Source organism: Mytilus galloprovincialis, chromosome 9 (assembly GCF_965363235.1).
Source record: "Mytilus galloprovincialis chromosome 9, xbMytGall1.hap1.1, whole genome shotgun sequence".
NCBI classification, from domain to species: Eukaryota; Metazoa; Mollusca; class Bivalvia; order Mytilida; family Mytilidae; genus Mytilus; species Mytilus galloprovincialis.
In genome coordinates, this window is record NC_134846.1 from 82002904 (window position 1) to 82025372 (window position 22469).

At 30.7% G+C, this 22469-nt stretch overlaps 1 protein-coding gene across 1 annotated transcript in view; it reads left to right on the forward strand.

Annotated features, from left to right (window-relative positions):
- LOC143046857 (uncharacterized) overlaps positions 1-22469 on the forward strand; it is a 240632-nt gene that overhangs the window by 22645 nt on the left and 195518 nt on the right. The window contains exons 6-17 of the mRNA XM_076219918.1: positions 7480-7534; positions 7789-7895; positions 8528-8610; positions 9000-9058; positions 10886-11007; positions 11570-11663; positions 12232-12343; positions 16087-16261; positions 17713-17902; positions 18700-18908; positions 19519-19637; positions 21788-21996. Of these exons, the coding sequence (XP_076076033.1) occupies positions 7480-7534; positions 7789-7895; positions 8528-8610; positions 9000-9058; positions 10886-11007; positions 11570-11663; positions 12232-12343; positions 16087-16261; positions 17713-17902; positions 18700-18908; positions 19519-19637; positions 21788-21996 (1534 nt within the window). The remainder of the gene's footprint in view (positions 1-7479; positions 7535-7788; positions 7896-8527; positions 8611-8999; positions 9059-10885; positions 11008-11569; positions 11664-12231; positions 12344-16086; positions 16262-17712; positions 17903-18699; positions 18909-19518; positions 19638-21787; positions 21997-22469) is intronic.

Below are 22469 nucleotides of genomic sequence, written 5' to 3' on the forward strand. Positions count from 1 at the left end.
TATTAATTGAGATATCTTATATATTAATTGAGATATCTGATCTATTAAATAAGATATCTTATATTAAATAATATATCTTATTAAAATGTTTATAAAGATATCTTATTAAATATATAAGATATCTTATTTAAAATATAAGATATCTCTATTAATTTATAAGATATCTTATTAACTATATAAGATATCTTTTATATAGTTAATAATAGAGATATCTTATTAACTATATAAGATATCTTTTATGTATGTATTTAAAAGATATCTTTATAAAGAAGTAAGATATCTTATATACTTTATAAGATATCTTATTAATTAATAGAGATATCTTATAAACTTATAGAGATATCTTATAAACTAATAGAGATATATTATAAACTTTTAGAGATATCTTATTAACTTATAGAGATATCTTATTTAATTTGTTATAAAGATATCTTATTTAATATTTAGATATATCTATAAGTTAATAAGATATCTCTATTTAAAATTAATAAGATATCTTGTAAAGTATGTATTTAAAAGATATCTTTATAAAGAATTAAGATATCTTATATACTTTATAAGATATCTTATAATTAATAGAGATATCTTATTAACTTATAGAGATATCTTATAAACTAATAGAGATATCTTAAAAACTAATAAAGATATCTTATTTACTTTCAAATTAAATAAGATATCTTATAAAAATTAAAGATATCTTAATACTTAATAAGATATCTTGTTAAATAAATAAGATATCTTCAAATTTGAATAAATATAAAAACGGCGTGCCATAAAAGACACCGATATACCACCTTAACTGTTGTTAATGGACATCTTTCTTCACGTTGATGGGTACTATATACTTATGCGGTTTCCCCTGATCCACTGACTATATAATATTATAATATTAGAGTTAGTGAGGAAGTAAAGAGAGTCGAACACCGATTCCGAAACTGATATCATAACTGTACCGTAATTGTCTTTGATAATACTTTTACGTGGGAAAATTCAACATCTGCAACCCGACAGAATGCAAACCAACATGACCTTATCCAATGCAAATTATGCCCTAGATTACTAGCAGTAGCCAACACAGTGTCTGTTTTGTGTTCAAAATACCTCCATCAGTAATATTTAATGAAATTTCAGCTTGAAATGTGCATGTTTTCAGTAAAAATCACAAATACACTTTTCTGGACTCGATCAACAATAACTTCCAAGCATAATTTTTAAACCTATAAGTAATTCCCTTAAATGAAGGCTGAATGAGAAAAACTTATTGTGAACACATATATGGATTGGTCATTAAAGTCATAAGAAACGAGTGACCGGTGAAAAATAATGTTCTTCCAATTCTTGATTTGAACCAATACAAACATCATAATCTTAGTCTTCTGTGCACGAATTTATCAGTCTTATTTCCACTTAATACATCTAAACTATTTAAAGAAAAACACAACACAAACTTATGTTGTTGACTAGCTCGAGTACTGCATATTGTGAGCTGCCGATTTAATAAGACAAATGATCAATATAAACATATTATACACTATACAATGTGAAAACAATAACATCATTGTTCAACAAAAATATATACTCATCAATGTTGACCTTTTGTATTAGAATAACTGAATAAATGAATGTTTCGTGGCCGCCCAGGAAAAACCCTTTTAGGAAACCTGTGTCCTTTTGTCCATGCCAACGAAACTCTAAGTGTTGGACCTCACTTATCAAATGAGAAAAAGAAAAACATAATTTTGTTTGTAAATATCGAAATAGAAAAGAAAGCGAGTCATTAGGACTCAAGGGCTATGAAACTTTTTGGTACAAAAGTCTAAATACGATTACGTTTGTATAGCCAATCAACCTACATAAAAATCAATATATTTATCAAATTCAAAATTATGCAAATCTTTTTAAAAATACGATGTTCACAGTACGAAGTACAGGCTAGAATTAACTATATAAAACAGTCACTTTACAACCTAATTTTTTGGCGCCAAAAATTCCTACGCCTACACGTACATGTATTACACATGCGCAAGAAGACAATCAATTCCCGTTATACTTATGTGCCTCGGGAATTTTTTAGTCTTCTTTCCACTTAATACATCTAAACTATTTAAAGAAAAACACAACACAAACTTATGTTGTTGACTAGCTCGAGTACTGCATAGAGCAACAAAGATAGAAAAATAAGAAAATAAATATACTACAAGCCTAAAGTTTTAGATACGGCTAACCTACTTTCTACAGAGTCGGCTACGTAGCCGTCTTTGCTTGAATCACTTTTCCACCTACCATGGCGCTTCCAGCACCTTTCATTGACACCTGAGTTTGCCGCCATAGTGGCACCACCAGACCTAAGCGAATGCAACCCAAGATTCAAATCAGGTGCAACTAGTCTTAATCTCTTAATAACACACTCCCTAGCAGTAGTGTAACTAATAGGTTTGTTAATACTAATTAATGCACATTTTTTCTTACTTCTGTACAAAGGTCGAAAAAAAAACATATCACTATCCAAAACTAATTCGGCTAAACTGACATATCTAAAAAACATAGCATAAGGACAAGCCAAAGTATGACCTTTACAAATTAAAATTTCATCACCTGATCTGTACTGATCAGTCTTACTTCGCCTAATCTTAATAACTAAATGCTCTTCTTTTACGAAAAAATCGTTACATCTAAGCTGACTTAACTCATTAAAACGTAAAAAACCACTGAAACCTAACAAAGTCATCAAAAGATCCCTAACTACCAGTAAATCTGTAGAAAAATGAAACATAGAACATAACCGAATTAAGATATCAGTAGTGACTGGGTCTTTCTTATTAACAACAGGTTTAGCAGTTCTTTTAGCTGATTCAACTAAACTTTCAACAAAAGAGTTATTTGTAGGGTCAATTTGACCACACATTTCATGTGCCCATTTAATTGAATAAACAGCAGATGATACCTAAACGACTCCCCCCTTCTAACTCAAAATTTGATTTGTAACTCAAATCCCAAGCTAAATTACAACATTTATCAAAAATTTTACTTAACTTTGGTCGTTTCTTTTCAGGACACTCATTCTGCCAATGACCAGGCTTGTAACAATTATAACAAACACCAGGCTTCCTTGATACTGTCTGTCTATCTCTGCTTCCACTGGAACTGGCTGGTTTTACATAAGGCTCAGCGCGGGATCTCCTCTTTACTCTGTCTGCTTTGATCTTCCTTTCCGCTCTGTTTTGTGCTCTAAATATCTTTCTGTCATCTTCTGAATCGTCCGCCAAAGGATTTGCGGTATACTCCTGAACCAATTTCCATCCACATTCTGAAAAGTCTGCCATCTTTACTAATTTTTGGCGATAATTTAAAAGTTCAATACCTTCAGATATCTTCTGTTTAGCCCTCGCGGCAGATGGGTCTTTTGGCTCGATAACAATTTTTGCTTCTGTCAACACGACAGACACTTTCTGGTTGAACTTAAATTGATCTTCACAACTTTTCCTCTGAAATTTGTAACTGTCTGTTGATAACAGGTCATTGTGAATACGGTTGAACTGTGCGTCCGAACGTTCCTTTTGTTGTTGGTCATAAACTTGAAATTTAGTAGTAAATAAACTGTCTAACTTAGATAAAAATTCATTCTGTGATCTATTTACTTCTTCACTAACGATACGCCAAAAATTCCTACGCCTACACGTACATGTATTACACATGCGCAAGAAGCCAATCAATTCCCGTTATACTTATGTGCCTCGGGAATTTTTTATTCTTTTCGTGTAAATTTCGTATAATCGTCAATTTTTGGTGGAAGAAGACTTTAAGTCTTCTGAAGACCTATGGAGCCGACTTTACAACCGTTACAACCTCCGTATGCCGCATCCATTTCTGTGCATTACAATTTCATAACAACTTCCGATTTTTACACATGATTAAGCTTCTGAATCTTTTTATTTGTAAATTAGGATTGAAAAACAATGTACTCTTTTATTTATGTAAATTATTAGATTTCATCTCATCTACCAACTTCCAAGCAAGGACCGAAGCTCATAAACTCGGCAATCAATTGAACACAGCTTAAGGATAAAAGCATGGCTCATTGACAAAATTCAAAGATGCAGTACTACCATAAAGATAATACTGAATAGTAGTTTTTTGTATTCAATTAAATCATTTAAAGCACAATGTACTATTCTTTTTTTCACAAGCTTATGACACATTCTTGTTTGAAGAAAAAAATACGTCATAACGATAATGGAACAAAGAAGGCTAGGTTGGTGGGGCTGCTTTTATGGTAATTCAAGTTACCTTTTATTCACCTTCTTCCACCTCAGAGCTATCTGCTCTTTGATTTTTTCAATCGGTCAGTGTTATTGTGAAAATATGGCAGGTAATTAAAGTTCGTGCTTGAAGCCGAAGTTTAATGATTGTCACCTGTTTGTCAACAATCGACAAAAAATCAACAACAAAGCATGGAAATTGAGCACGTGTTTACCAAGTAAATTCAGATAAATAGTTTATTTTAAGGACATCCATGCTTATTGCGATCACCGGATTTTTACGAGAAGGGTCACACTGAGGTCACTTTGCATACGGAAAATATGTCGAGGGGGGGAATTGCTTTAAGTAAACTTCTTCTAAATATGAATAAGTTAAAGAATTTTCTTCAGAAAAAAGTATATGTACATAAGTTTTATAATGAAACTATCCATTGAGTTATAAAAAAACATATGCATTATTTTTTTTAATTTGAGGTTTCTTATGACTTTAAACATGTTAAACATTTAAAGGACATATATATATGATATACAATTTTCTTCATTAACAATAACATGATTAATGTTGATGTGGACTGTACCCTAAGTACATAATCTTGAATCCCATATGACTTGAGGGAAGATGACCAACATAATGAAATGCAAAATGATGTCTTTATAAATTATAATTGGTTATGATTGCATCTCAGATTAATTGATGCCCATTAGTGGCATTATTTACATTTAATGATTTATAAAAACCTTGCAATTGAACCCTAAAGTTTTCTGCAAATTGATTAACAAACTTGATCAGTCATCAACTTGTAAAACAAATGTTTCATTACCTTATAATTCTTTTAAGGAACACTTTGAAAAACTAACTCTCGAAACACCCCGAAATGAATCGTTTTCAGGAAAATGTCACAAAAATCATTGAAAGTCTAAAGGCTAAATTACCTTTTAATAATGATATAAATGATCTTAATGGTGATATCACACAAAGTGAAGGCGTAAAGGCCATCAACTCACTAAGAAATGGTAAAAGTCCATCCATTGATTTTATATCTAATGAGATGATAAAAAATGGTACCAACTCTACCATGGAATCTCTTGTTAAACTATTCAATTTTGTCTTTAATGAAGGTATTTTTCCAAATATATGGAACGAGATTCTACTTGTTCCCCTTCACAAAAAGGGTAGTAAGGTGGACCCTGGAAATTACCAAGGCATTTCTATCAGTAAATTCGAACCTTTGAAAAGTGTTTAACAAGATTATACATGCCAGATTATTGAAATTTACACAATGCAACAATTTGATTTATAAGCAAAAACCAAATTGGTTTTATGGAACATAATCGAACAGCTGATCATATTTTTTCATTGAAATCAATTATTGAACAATACAAGACTAAACATTATAAGGAAAGTTTATGCTGCATTTATTGATTTAAAAAAATCCTTTGATACAGTATGGAGAATTGGATTATTCCATATACTATGGTATTCCAAAGAAATTTTTTAACATAGTTTTTTCAATGTATACCAAAACAAAGAATAGAATAAAATTTAATGATGGTTTAAGTACATCTTTCATATCTGAAAGAGGTGTCAAACAAGGCGATGTTCTAAGCCCTTTGCTATTTAATATTTTTATTAACAATATTGTTGAAAATTTAAAAAACAATAGCACGGATCCTGTGCTAATTGGTGATAATAAGATTCATTGTTTGTTATATGGCAATGACTTGGTACTGTTGTCAAGTAGTCCTGAAGGACTACAATGTAGTCTTGACAGTCTAGCTTAGTTCTGTACAGATTGAAAGCTGGAAGTAAATTCTACAAAATCAAAGGTCCTAATATTTAATTATAACTGCAAATCATTTCAAAACTTTTTTACTATCAACAAATATTATATTGAGACAGTTGATAAATATTGGTACCTTGGGATAACTTTAAAATGCAATGGTAAATTTAACCTTGCTACCAATTTATTGATGGAAAAGGCTAGAAAAGCTCTATTCAAAATAAAGAAATCTCTTAGTCTTAACAATTCATGTGGACTTTTAGAAAATCCTTTTGATACAATGGTACTTCCAATTTTATTATATGGAAGTGAAGTTTGGGGTATTGAATCAATTAAAAAAAATACTGAGAATGAACCATATAAAATTTATAAAAGAAATTCTTGGGGTTCACTATAAAACTTCCAACCATGCATGTCGCAGTGAGCTTGGTAGACTTCCCTTGAAAGCTAAAATGTTGATGTCTTCCATGAAATTTTTAGATCATTTAATCTCATCTAACAAGATCTTAGCTCATGACATATTTATTCAAACAAGAGAAAACAACCTATGGACAAGTAATATGAAGAAATGTATCCAAAATCTGGGTTTCTCGTATTTAACATCTTTTAATGTACCTATTAAACCTATGCTTGCTAAAATAAAACAAGGAATTCATGACAAAATTTTACAAGAACAGAATTCATATATTACAGAATCATCAAAATTATAATTTTTTCAACATTTTTGTTTTCAAATAAACGTGCACACTATGTTGACCTATTGAATATGTTGAAAGATAGGGCACCTTTGGCAAAACTAAGGTTAAGGGCACACAATCTTGAAATTGAAAGAGGCAGGTACATGCAAGTTAACAGAGAAGAAAGGTTGTGCAAATTATGTCATAATAAAAATATAGAAGACGAAAAACATTTTATCTTGCACTGCACAAAATATGAATCACAAGAAATGTTCTTATATCAAAATTGTCCAATTTTAAAAATTATGACAAACAATCCAAAACTGAGGATGAATATATCAAACTACTACTTTTAAATAGCAAGTGTATAAATGAGTATCAGTAACATGAACAATTTGAAGCTATAACATACAATATACTTATGTCAGTAGCCTATTCTAAATTAACCTATATATATATTGATATATTAATAACTGCACATTTCATTGTTCGAAATATGCCTATTGATATTCTGTGTAGTATTGTTTAATTGCTGCATCATTACTATTTGTATATATACTAGTTGTATGGGCCATTGCCAATTATTGTAATGTAGTTTGTGCCAATAAAATATTTGTATTTGTATTGTTGTCCATTCTTTAAAAAATGAAATAATTTCTGAATTAACAGTATTTTAGCTTTTTGACTAGAAATGGCTAAATAGCTAATGCATTTATATTTTGATTAATTTGTGTTCAATTTGATTTTTATTTCTTTTCACAGGATGATACTGCAAAGAATAAATGGACTTATAAAACTGAAGAGTATGGAAATGAAGGTAAAATATCATAATACATTGTAAGTCTAGCAGGGTCGGACTAGGGCGTTGTGTAATCATTGGATAAGACAGTATGTTACATTTTAGCCTTTTATATCGATTGTTAACATAATATTGTGTTAATGTTTAAGGGTTCTCAGAACCCGTAAATCAACTTGCAAGTAGACAAACCCTAGAATCTACTTGTAACATCTTATTTAAACCATGCAAGTCATTATTAAGTTTTGATTTTGACAATAAACATTTTTTTGTAGGTCATCATAATGCATCATACTCAGTTGTCAAGACTGCAGATGGGATCCAGTTTAAAAAAGTCAGACATAGTACACCAATACCTAATGCAAAAGGGGTACATCAGAAGGTGAGATATGAGGGTTTATTTCATTTGAAGTAAATTATTTATAATATAAGATCATACTCTATGGTTGGCGAACTTTTTATAGAAAGGATGAGGATTTCATTATGCCCCTCCGCAGCAGGGGCAATGTTATATACAAGTGGGGGCATCATCTGTGTCCAATTGACACATTCTTCATTTATTTCAAGATATTTTGCCAAACTTAGAGACTTTTATATTTTGACCTAAAGCAGCTTATTGCAATTTTTATTATCTATAGCTACTGGATTTTGGGTACTGCTAATTTGTTTCCAATAATTAAAAAGAAATATAATTTCAAATGCTCAAGTTTGATTTTTTTAGTAGAATGTACATTTATATGTTCATAGTAATTGATAGATCATTGTGATGTAATCCCACTGTAGGAGAGGAAGCTAGCTATATATATAAATTGCAATCACCTTATCTTTCCATTCAACAAATAGTCAATCTTTTATTAAAAAACTACTTAAACAATAACTTAATATATGATCAGCAGCTTCGCAGTGATTAGTTGTTAATGTCACATGTGAGCAATTATCTTATCTGTTTGCCAATACTTTGAATTTTCAATATGTTACATAAATAAATAATGCAATAAACTTTGATTCATTCAGGTTTTGCATTTTGATCATGATCTGGGAACAGTTAAAAAAGTTGTGGTGGAAGAAGAATTTGAATCTCCACAAATGGCACCTGAGTAAGTAAAAAAACATGAATGCTAAATTAACTGGTTTATAAGTGATAAAACTGATAGGATGAAAGAACTATCAACCAAAGACTATAAGACAAGAAAATGAACTTCATAAGGACAAAAAGTAATAAAATTTAATGGAATAAAATAAGTATAGTAAACAAAATTTAAAACAATTGAGAAAGACAAAATATAACACTTGAAATGAATATATATGGCTATAAAGGTGACAATAAATGGTCTATGTGTTAAGGTTTGAAAAGGTATATTTAAAATTACAAGACTTATGGAAGTACAACCAAAACCTGCAAACTGAATTTTCTAACTCTTAGAGATTTTTTTAAGATTTTGCGTATTTTTTGTATATCAGATAACTTTTTTTTTTTAAATTTCAGTTTTGATGCTGGGAAAGACATGAGAAAAGTGAAAGCAATGAATGACTTCAGTTCAATGGGTAATTAGATATAGGAAGATGTGGTGTGATTGCCAATGAGACAACTCTCCATCCAAATAACCATTTAAAAAAAAGTAAACCATTATAGGTCAATGTACGGCTTTCAACACAGAGCCTTGGCTCACCGAACAATAAGCTATAAAGGGTCCCAAAATTACTAGGGTAAAACCATTCAAACGGGAAAACCAACGGTCTAATCTATATAAAATAAAAAAACAAGAAAGGAGAAACACGTATAAATTACGTAAACAAACGACAACTACTGTACATTCCTGACTTAGGACAGGTGCAAACATTTGCAGCGGGATCAAACGTTTTAATGGATCCAAACCTTCTCCCTTTTTCTGAAACAATAGCATAACATCACAACATAGAAAAACACATGGTAAAATATCAATTGGCAGGCTTAACTCAATCAAAAAACGTACATTAATACACTATAAACGAATAAATTTGATCTGCGATATATCTGAATGCAAATGCACAGTTAATAAAATATTAGGGACAAACATTCAAGGCCAAAAAGCAAACAAACAAGTCCAAACAAAGCCATGGCAAGTCACCACTGCGAAATATTTAAGCCTTCGAAAATATTCACTTTAGAAGAAAAAACGGTTTAAAAAAAAATACAGGTAAATCTTGAAGTTTATACAAATGTAGTAAGAAGAAGTGAAACTTAGAATATATTCCAAATAAGCAAAGCTTGTATATAGACAAGAACCAAATAAATATAAAATAACAAAAAAGCATTATAAACAGTATCAACAGGTCAAATTAACAAGAAAATACGATTTGAGAGTATACTCACAGTTACTGACAGCTAGTTAAAAGCCAAAAACAATTAATAATAAAAAAATCATGCATCAGAGACTAAAATCGACTAAAACACATCCCAGGGATTTAGTATTTTAACGTTGTGAACAGTCTAAGAAGACATGACTTGTGCAATGCCAAAAATAAATGTATCGACAGGTAGTAGGATAGTGAGGAGCGACTTCTATAGAGATAAAAATTAACGTGTCTGTGTCTCTATACATCCCGCCTCAAAAGAAGATACAATTTAGTTATGTTTTAATTTGCTAATGACAAAATTGATATTAGTGCCAATGTAAACTATATTCAAAGATCTAATTACAATATTGGTACGATAATCTTTACTTATAAGTTTGTTTAAAGGTTCCATGAGTTTACACGGATCACATAGTGATTTCCTCGGTTTAAGTACAATATTACCATAAAATTTAGGATTTGAAATACCATTTTTAATAAGTTTTCTACAGGTATAGTAAAATTTACTAATCAAATCTTTGTATCTATGTAATATTTTTTTTTAAATGAAACTGGGTCATTATAAAATATGAAATGAAATGTGTATACATAAATGAAACTACAACCCAAAGACACAAAACACCAAAAGAGTTAACTTAGCCACAAAGAAAACAGAAAGACATTTAGAGGTCAACAATAAAGAGATGTCTACATAATATGTCGGGCTCTAGAAATATGGCTGAGTCTAGATAAGTTGTGAATATCTGTCAGACTATCAAAGATTTGCCCCAACACCATCTGTTCTACAAGATAAACATTACTATAGAAACAACATTTGACAAGGTTTCTTACTTGGTACAGGCACCTAAGCATATTTGGGTACTGTATCATCCTGTTCATATCAATCAGAGGAAAACAAAGGTATGCAGATGTTTAAATAAGTTCAGAAAAAGTACTTAAATCTAATATACTGATCTGTTTTGTTTTGTGTATTTATATTTAAGTGTTATTATTGTTCAGAAACTTACTCTTGCTTATGAAAGATTTGTTTATTTACAGAAAATCCTACAATGTCTGCTACAAACAAAGGAGTGTTAACATTTCTAAAGAAAGAATTGATCAAGGAAAAATCCTACAGACCTATAGATGGCATAGTAACTGACAGCATACACATTGGCAATGTAAGTGTTATTGAAAACATTTAACACAGTTTTCATTCTTTCATTTAAATAATTTTAAACACAACAAACTCATTGTGTGATAAATGTTTGTTTACGCCCTTGTCTGGATTTCTATCCTATTGGTCTTAAAAAAACAAAGAGCACAGTGTTTGACTAACTAAATATTGAAATAAGATACATAATTAGTTATCACTAAAACAATGTTAAAAGAACTTTTTTTACTGGTGCAGCCACTATAGTTTCAAAATAAAATGGAAATTGATCTGCTTTCAATATATGCATCATTTTATTTATAATCATTATTGTCATAAAGAGAACTGAAGTACATATATTTTCCAGAAAATGATCTATTTCCCATAGGTCATTGTTTCAGCAATGATTGATTGTGATAAAGGCCGAAATAAGTCTTAATTTGATATTTTAGTTAGAAATGAGGGCGGTTTCTAACCTGCTTCTCTCATTAATATTTTGGTTCAACAAAAATATATATGAATATAATGATATGATAAAATCCTTAAAATAGGGTTTTTGGATTTAAAAATTTAAACATTTTTTTTTTCAGTATGAAAAGAAGGAATACAATGCCCAAAAAATTGCTCAGTTGAAAGAAACAATTAAAAAGAAGATCTACTGCATCAGGATAGAACCAGCAGAAGGTTTGTAAAATAACAAGATATACTGCTAATTTTGTCATTTTCAGCATAATGATCAATGTATGTTTCACCCACCATAACCTATCATAACTGATGTGGCTTAAGATAATATAGTTTGCAATTTCCAAGGTTTATGTGAGATCTGTGATTTTTCTCCAAAACAGGGGTATACTATTTTCTCGCTCCATCCCATGAAATTTTCGTCTCATTTTTCTAAGGCACTACAAATCTGAGCTTATTGAAATTGTGAATCATTTTCAGTATGTGAATATGATTAGCTTTCAGATTAATCACACTTTAATTTTCTGTTTACCAAATACTTATTTAAGGTAACTTCAGAATTTATGAATTGTAAACATTTTTTAATGTGAAAAATTTGCAGGGTTAGTTTATGTTTTTTTGTCCAAGTATACTAGTATTTTTTACCCTTTTCTCTCTCTACATAGTGACAGTTTGTGGCATCAGTTGGCACTTTTTGCATTTAGTTCTTTATAACAATAAGCAAACACAAAATTTTTGTAAAATTTGCATTCACCAATTATCATTAAACCTATCTTAATTTATTTTACAGGATCCCCTGAAGTTGTTTCATGTTTCCATAGTATGTTAGAAGCTTTAACACTGTTACCAGATGATGACTTAAAACAACTGGCAAAAGAATATTTTGTTCTTACGAAACCTAAGTAAGTTTTAAATAAGATTGAGAAACAATGTATATGTGCAAAAGTACTGAAAAAATAAAAAATGCAGATTTTTTCTGTGTAAGTTTTACAAGAAGGCAGGTTCTAAGACATTAAAAGGGTTTCCAAAAAGGATGCCCCTTTTATTAAAAATTTACTTCAGGGGATAGATGCATTAGCTCAACATGAAAAGCAAATGAAAAAGTTGGATGCATTTTTATACGCCCGTCAAAATTTTGATGGGACGTATTATGGTATACAAATGTCCGGTGTCCGTCTGTCCGTCGAACCGTCGGTCCGTCCGTCTGTCCGGCGTAAACATGTCGCACCGTAACTTGAGAACGACTTATCCAAATTTCATGAAACTTAACATAGTTGTTTCTTATGATGGTCAAATGATCTGTATACTTTTTGGTGAAAATAAGATTAAAACTTTTTGAGTTACGGCACTTTGTAACTTAAACAGGGGTGTGTTTTTAAAGCAATTGCTTTTATGCCGTCGCGTATGGCCATCTTTGTGACCCAGATCAGAGACTCCGCCCAGATCAAGCCATAGTATTTTGTTAAACAGGCTCCTGGTCAGTCATTCTTTAACACCTATGTATGTTTTCTAATGCAATACATAGCTTGAAACTTTAAAAAAAAGTTAGTAGATTTAAGAAGTTTCAGAATATGTTCTTGTAGATGTATTTTTGTATTTAAAGGGTCAACCGTTTGACTATCAAATAACATAGAAGTCCGAGTGAAAAAAAGTACATTTTTATAAATGCGATTCCGTTTTCCGCCGTTCGTACGATGTTTCAACAAAATATGGATTCATTTCAGTTGCTGATTTAGTATTGAAAATTTAACTGAATTATCTCCTAATAAATACGGTTTTTTATGTTTAATTTGTGTTTCTTTAAGAGGTCAGGTGCTCTTGTTCATTCATAAAATTATCGTTCATTCATACATTTATCGTAAAATCAAAATCACTACACAGGTTAATGCGTAGTGTCAAATTATTACCTGTAATCTAAAAATAGACAAACTTTATTTGCGCAAATAATTTAGCGGAACGAAACCCTTGTTGAAAACACATAACAATAAGTTCGTTTTCCTTTTCTGTCAAAACTCCGTAATATTTATCGATCACCTTACAAATGAAATGGACCCGTCCAAACGTAGTAGATGCCAAGTCGGTCCAGATGAAGAGATATTTACAATTTGGAATTTTCTAGTTTATTAATACATAGATTGAAAAAAAGTACGTCTTTTTAAATATCATGATCAAAACTGGGTTTGCATAACAAATGTCAGATGAAACCATTATCCTCGTCTTTTCAGTGAACAAGTCTACTACGTTTGTTGACACTCGACGGTCCACCGTGTTAGCAATTTTATTTCACATGTTTTCGAAATATTGAAGATCATTTTTCGCAATGTTTCCTGAAAATTGATAAATATCAAAGCAACGTAGAGCTGTTTGTTCTTGTTCGTATAATAAAATTGAGAATGGAAATGGGGAATTTGTCAAAGAGACACTGGCAACAACCCGACCATAGAAAAACATACAACAGCAGAATTAAGGTCACAAACAGGTCTTCAATGCAGCGAAAAATTCCCGCACCCGGAGGCGTCCTTCAGCTGGCCCCTATACAATATATATACTAGTTCAGTGATAACGATTTAATGTCATGTTTGTCTGTGATGACCCCCTTTTCGGGATTGCATAAGAATTGTAGTTATCTCGTACCCACATGCACTTGTTTCTATCCATAGGAAGGTCGATTATCCATAGTTTAGAAACAAGTGCCTGTGCTCGTACCGCATCAGAAGGACACATATCAACTGAGCAATAATGTTTGGAACTTAGTTTTAAAAATGATGACAAAGTAACATTATGAAAATATTTTTATTAAGCTGAAATATACATTTATTCTTTACATGTTTATGTCTTGTAAGATATTTTATTTCTTTCCCGTTTTTTAACATTTGCGTCTGGAAAGTTGAAATGTTTTAACTTAATCATTTGTGTTAATGGTTAAATATAAATTAATAATGAAAATTGTTAAAATTAAATCAATAAAGGAAATTATTGCCAAGGAAGTTACAAACACTACCAGGGGATAATCCATGATGATTTCTTTTTGAGTTATATGTTTCAGCACATGTATATTTGACCCCAACTTTAGCCTGGTAAATGTGTTGTCTCCTTGTGAAATATAAAACATATTAAAAATGACTTTCTTCTAAAGTCTTTTATTTATATAAATTTAAAACCTTCTTTTAACTAGACAACACTCATGTCAGGTTTAATTCTTGTATATATGTGGATGAAAAATAAAAGTCCCCAAACATTAACATGGCAGCAATTGCTTTTACAGCCTTTAAGGCTTTGATTTTTCACATGTCGCACCGTATCTCAAAAACGATTCCTGATTATGGCTTAAAACTTTAAACTCTTCTTAGTTATATTAATCATAATATCTGTATACTTTTTGGTGATGATTCAAAATTTCATTTTTGAGTTATTGAGTATTTTGTAAAAAAGGGGAGGGTTTTTTTACATATCGCACCATATCTCAAAAACGATTTATGATTACTGCTTAAAACTTTACACATGTCTTTGTTATATTAATCTGAAGATCTGTATACTTTTTAGTGATGATTCAAAATTTCATTTTTGAGTTATTGAGTATTTTGTAAAAAAGGGGGAGAGTTTTTTTACATGTTGTGCCATATCTCATAAACAATTTATGATTATTGCTTAAAACTTTACACACTTCTTTGTTATATTAATCTAAAGATCTGTATACTTTTTGGTGATGATTCAAAACTTTATTTTGGAGTTATTGAGTATTTTGTTAAACAGGGTAGGGTTTTCTTACATGTCACACCATATCTCAAAAATAATTTATGATTATTGCTTAAAACTTTACACACTTATTTGTTATATTAATCTAAAGATCTGTATACTTTTTGGTTTTGATTCAAATTTTTATTTCAGTGATATCTAGTTTTTTGTAAAAAAAAAAACAGGGTTGGGGGTTTCACATGTCCCGCCGTGTCTCGAAAACAATATATGGTTATTGTTTAAAACTTTCTCAGAAACTATTTATGATTATTGCACAAAACTTCCACACAAGACGTAGGGCGTATCATGCGCTCATGGCGCAGCTGTTTATTTTTATTTTCGATATTTTCATTAGAATTCAAAACTAAAAAATGTTGTTTGTAAACAACATATTTGAAGGAGCTTTTCAGTAAAAGTTTTAGATTTGAATTTCAGTACAAATAAATGTGCAAACATTCAATATTTTGCAATATAAAAAAAAAAAGGACTTTTTGAAAAAAATATTTTTGTTAAATTTCACTTAGACTCTAACTGAACAATATTAGTTAAGCTTATTATCAAAAAACAATTTCAATTTAATAATACAGCAGCCATTGCCATTGTACAAGCGGTAAATAGGAGCAAACTTTGAAAAGTTGTCAATAACAAATTATATGACATCAACATAATTAGCAGCTTTTGCATTCTACTAGATTGAGATGTTAATAAATTATCCCTAACAAATTATATTAATGGTGTAATGTCTGCTGTAGCACTTGTAACTTATCAAATGTGGATGCTTAGAAACTGTGCGGTCTTGTACCATTAACTTTTATCTGTATGTAGATCACTAATTCATTAACTACAAAATTTATAAACTTTGATATACTTAAAAAACAATTTTTTCATTGATAACACTTATGTATTTTAGTTTGATACGATACCAAGAGGAAACAGAGATTATTATTGATGCGTTTGCCAGTCTGTCTACAGATCTAAGCCAGATATTGTTAGCCAAGTTTATTATCTACTCTAGAGAACCAAAACCATTGTTTGTAATAAGATTGTTGTCACATATACCTACTTTGGGAAAACCACCTCATCAGGTAGTATAGCATTAATGTGTTATATCCATTGTTTTATGTTAACAAGAGTGCACACGCTGAAATGTCTCGCCTTCTTTTCTTATCATTGATATTATGTTGATAGTCCTAAGTATAAAGCTTTATTACAAACTGTCACATAAACTTAACATTAACCAAGATAACTAAACAAAGACCAATGAACCATGAAAATGAGGTCAAGGTCAGATGAACCATGCCAGGCAGACATGTACAGCTAACAATGCTTCCATACAACAAATATAGTTGACCTATTACTTATAGTTTAAGAAAAATAGACCAAAACACAAAAACTTAACACTGAGCAATGAACCGTGAAAATGAGGTGAAGGTCAGATGACACCTGCCAGTTGGACATGTACACCTTACAGTCCTTCCATACACCGAATATACTAGACCTATTGCTTATAGTATCTGAGATATGGACTTGACCACCAAAACTTAACCTTGTTCACTGATCCATGAAATGAGGTCGAGGTCAAGTGAAAACTGTCTGACGGGCATGAGGACCTTGCAAGGTACGCACATACTAAATATAATTATCCTATTACTTATAATAAGAGAGAATTCAACATTACAAAAAATATGAACCATGAAAATGAGGTCAAGGAAATTTGACATGTGACTGACGGAAACTTCGTAACATGAGGCATCTATATACAAAGTATGAAGCATCCAGGTCTTCCACCCTCTAAAATATAAAGCTTTTAAAAAGTTAGCTAACGCCGCCGCCGCCGCCGGATCACTATCCCTATGTCAAGCTTTCTGCAACAAAAGTTGCAGGCTCGACAAAAATGACGTAATTAGGAGAACAAATCTGTTTCCATAGTTCTATGTTTTAATAAATATTTTTGTTATAAAAAATTAATAGCTTGATACAAGTTTTCATTACAATTTACGCTCCAATCTAAATTGACTAGGATTGTGCTTTTCTTTTCTTTAAATATGAAATCCATGTATTGCTAGTCTCAATGTCTTGTAATTTATAGTGCAGAAGGGTTACAGATAGTTTATTTATGTTAATTAAAGTTTGCTTGCTTTTATTTAGATGAGAAGTTGCCAATGAGATATCTTTCCATCGGAGACCATAAGACACAAAAGCTCATAACAATGAACAAAACAAATACTGCATAGTAAGCTATAAAATTCCATGAAATGACAAAGCAACCCAAAGCAAGAAAACTAAAAGCCTGGTTTATGTACAAAAGAATAAAGGTTGATAAAAATGATATCCAGCAACCACTGAATTACAGGCTCCTGATTTGGGACAGGCACATACAGAATTCCGCACTAATGTGGTGAAGAGCAAACATCAATCAATCATTTAACTTTATTAAGGAAAATAAATATATAAAATGGTTGCATTTTGAAATTATATATATATATCAGTGGGCATAATTTGTTTTTTTAATCATTGCTATGTTTTCTACTTTCAGAGTATGTTACTTGCCATTGAAGATTTATGTTTCAATAGAAACAAGTTTCCACAATCATTGTACACTGGAAAGTTGTACCAGAGGGCATTACTTACCCTTGGTATTGTGGTTAATCAACTAGCCAAAGCTGGAGATCAGAAAACTGCAGCAGACATCATTGAAAAAGTCCACAAGAAATTAGGACTTCATGGTAACAAGTTTAAATTGTTTTTTTGTTTTTTTGTTCGCCCTTTATATTGCATCATTCCTATGATTAATTCTTGAGTTTAAAATAAAATCCTTTGTACTTGTTCATTGTAAAATAAAAGTTCACTAACATGACAAGATTTTACTTTGTGTCTGCATAGAATTTTTTGTATTTCTGACGAACTCCATACAATATCATACTCAAATTTTCCACTGAAGTGGCTATTGTTTTCCTGAACCAATTTCTTTATGAAAGATTGAAAGATAACTGTCAAGTTAAATTTATCTTTCAGTCTTCTGTAATTTAGCTAATTCAATATGGTTTTATGGATACCTTTCTTATGGTCAGTTAACCTGTTGCTTTTAAACAACACTAAATAATGAAATGCATAAAAGGTAGTGAAACTGTCTAACATCACTGAATTAATATCAAGGAAACTATCTGACAAATAAGGAGACTCAGCAGATTGTGTACAGATCAAGGAGCTATTTCATAAAACATTCATTCCCTTATTAATGTAGAGAGTTTGTACTCCACACATTGATATTGCTGGGCTTGTAAAAATTTTGTCCTGTCCCTCTTAAAGTCCCTAACTGTCATAAATGTGTTTTCACTTATGATTTCACCTTTATTTCACATTACATCTGTATTCCTGCATATAAAAAAAAAATCTATACAGTTTTCAAATCCTTTATGATTACAAAAAAGTCATAATTGATCCCAGTAAAATAGTTACAGTCTAATAAGATATAATATATTTTTTTATAAATATAAGTTTTTATTTTTTGTCCATTGCACAGATCCTTGGAGCTACAAAGTAAAAAGGGCCACACAAACAACCAAACAGCAGGAAGTCTATGATCACTGGAACGTTGTTCTTCTGGAAACATTGGGCAATGCTGGAATGGACTCATCCTACGATTATATTGTCTCTCATGTCAATACAACAAATTCTCCATGGATAAAACGAGCTGGACTCAATGCTCTTAGAAAATATGAACATGAGATGGTAAATATAGATCATTTTCTAATATTGAAAGAAATCATAGGTGCCACTTTTCATTGTTTATGATCAATTTTGTAGTTCGTATATTTTAGAAATTTATAGTTATTCAGCTGACAGAATTATTTAGATCAAGAAATAAGTTTTAAAAAAAAGTAAAGTTCTCAACACGTTGATACAGCAGCATTTTGTACTTCAATGTGATATCAGGCTCTGTACTTCAGAGTAGATTTCCAAAAGGACCATTGTATACTGTTCAGTAAGACATGATTCTGTGCTATGCAGGAGTAAATTGTACGAAATTTCAAAGTGGAAAAAACAGTATATCAATTATTCCATCAAGTAAAGAAAAATCTTTGACAATACCTAAACTTGTTTGCTTTTATAACTGCTGAAAGCTTGGTGAGATATGACTACTTTTGAGCTAACCTAGCCACAGGCTATCTACACTTCTACCATATTTTTTTTATCTCCAGATATTATTGAAAATATCTACTAGATGATGTCTCCTTAGGTCTTTATATTTTTAATTGTTCATTTGATTTGAGTAGAATCACTCCTGAAAATACCTGCTGATTCAATGAATCAGTGTATAGTTTAAAATATTTATTTTCAGGCTGCTGAAACCATGCTGAAAACAGCCTTATATGATGAAGATGAAAATGTTCGATATGAGGCCTTGTTATTGTATCAAGCACATTCAAAATCCAAAACGATTTCTCCTTTAAATAACAGGTAAAATGTAGAGTCAGCATTCTTCTGGTCATATTTGTACATTTAATTTTTGGGGAAAGACGGCTTGAAATTCCCTAATGGGGTTGGCCAGAGTTCAATGCCCTCACGTCAATCATTTTGTTTAAATCGTTTGGAAACCCCCTTAAAATATCATACTGAAATTGATGACAAGGAAAACAGATTGACTTTAAACACTTATTTTACACATTTTCCTTCTGTTTCTCGTGAAATTACCATATATTGAGCTTTCCCTTGCACTATATATGTTTCTGTTACAGTCCGGAAAAATCAGTACTATGAAATATTCTAAATATATCTAACCTAGTGACGTCATTGTTGGAATGCCACACTACACAGGGATATCCTTTATTCATTATAAAAAATCATTCACAGTATTTGTATACTAATTTAAAATCCGTGTTTGTTTAATATAAACCTAATTATGTTTGCTGTAGTGTAGATGATTCACACACCAGCATGCAATGCTTTAATCTGAGTCTATAGGTAATTTGTAGGTCAACTTTCGCGGTAAACAATGTCAATGGGGATACATGAGATTGGGGAAAGAAACGGCAGTTTTCATTCTTTTTGTAAAGTTCTGTTTGTAGAATCTTCCTCCAATTCAGGAGCACCTCAATTGATGAATAATTATCCACTAAAATCAAAGTAAATGTATCTGAACACTTAAAATGTGACATTTAGTATATGATAAGTAGTCTTCAATCATTCAAGAATAATTTTGTGTACCAACATAATTATCTTAATGGTTAAAAAAAATATAAAAAAAAATAAAATGTTGCGTTTGGTATTTTTAACCTATTGAGATTTGGGAGAGCAACTGCAGTTTTTATTCTTTCTGTAAAGTTCTGTTTTTAGAATCTGCCTCCAATTCAGGAGCACCTCAATTGATGAGTAATTACCCACTTAAATGAAAGTGTATCTGAACACTAAAAATGTGACATTTAGTATATGATAAGTAGTCTTCAATTAAAGAATAATTTTGTGTACCAACATAGTTATATCTTGTAATGGTAAATTTTTTTTCGTTTTTTTTTTTAAATGTTGCTTTTTGTAGTTTACACTATTTATTATGAAATTTACAAATATATCAAAATGTGGGATCTGGAAACAAACTTCACACAACTTATATCAATCATATTGGATTTTATAAGTACATGTATCCCTGTGATGAGAGTTGTAACTGAGAACTTTAATGGAAAATTAAAACTGAATAGATTTTTCAGTCCTCACTTTCTTGATAAAAAATTAAAAAATCTTGAGAGTACTGTCACAAAAAATTGAGAATGGTCCTAAAGAATAATTTTGTGTACCAACAGAGTTATTGTAATGGTAAATTTTTTTTTGTTTTTTTTTTTAAATGTTGCTTTTTGTAGTTTACACTATTTATAATGAAATTTACAAATATATCAAAATGTGGGATCTAGAAACAAACTTCACACAGCTTATATCAATCATTGGATTTTATAAGTACATGTATCCCTGTGATGAGAGTTGTAACTGAGAACTTTAATGGAAAATTAAAACTGAATAGATTTTTCAGTCCTCACTTTCTTGATAAAAAATTAAAAAATCTTGAGAGTACTGTCACAAAAAATTGAGAATGGTCCTAGCCTGTCGTTCAGTGGTACATAATGAAAATTCTAAAATATATTGTAGTAGTTGTTAAATTCAATTGAATTTTAGATAACTAACTCCCAACTTGAATCAAAAGTTTTGATTAAGAAGGTGCAGATCTCATTGGTCCAAATTGTCTCTATGATGAATTCTTGACTAAGGAAATGAAACAATAAACAACAATTAGTTTCATTATTGTCAACCTATATGTTCTAGCTGTTCTTTTACTCATTCTTTGTATGTAGACTATCAAAAGATTATCCCCCCACCCCCCAAAAAAAAATTAGAAACAGTGGCCGTCTTTCCCCTCAGAGGTCTTCAGCTCTTTGATTAATTTTCAAGAATGAATTTTATGGGGATAAGTTCTTTAAAAATAGAATAAGTAACATAGAGTCTGCTCTTGCAAACACAAATTCAGAAGATCAATCATGGAATTGATGCCATGATATTTATGCACAATCAAATCAAAATGAGGTAATGTTTCATTATAATATGATTTTTTTGTCATTTTGTAGACATTCAGTAAATGAGAGCAGCATAGTTGATCCTTATGCATCAGACATAATTGAGTTTCAAGGTCACCAAAGACATAAGAGAGGATTCTGGGATGGGTTAGAGTTCAAACTATCTACACCTAGTGTAGACTGGCAGAAAAAAGTTGGAACCAAAGAACTTGGTGCATCTTTTGGAATAGTCCTTGAAAATTACCTTGATCTGAAAATTGGTAAGTTATTTGCATTTATACTGATATGAGGAAATTTTGCAATAGGTAAAACAGTTTATGATATCTTTTTACATTGCAGTTTATTTCATAACAGACTGAGGAATGCCTTTTGTCAAAATTTTTTTGATTTTTCATTAAGTATTCACAGAGTGACATTTCTTTGAAGTTGAAGAAGTCTTGGAAGGGACTTATTTGGCCATGTTAAGACCATGGTTAAATGGTAAAAATATTTCAAGTTGATGCATTTCGATGTGAAAAGTTAAATGGAGAGGAAAAGTTTTTCATTCCAAGCTGTCATTTATACACCAATTAGGCAAAAAAAAAGAGATTTATAGAAAAATAAAATAAATATCTGGATTTTAGCCACAATTAGGCCTAGAGACATGGAGTGCAGGGATTTGACAAACCAAAAATTTACATCAATTTGTTCATTTGTAATGATAAACAATCCCTATGTGATTCTATAAAACATT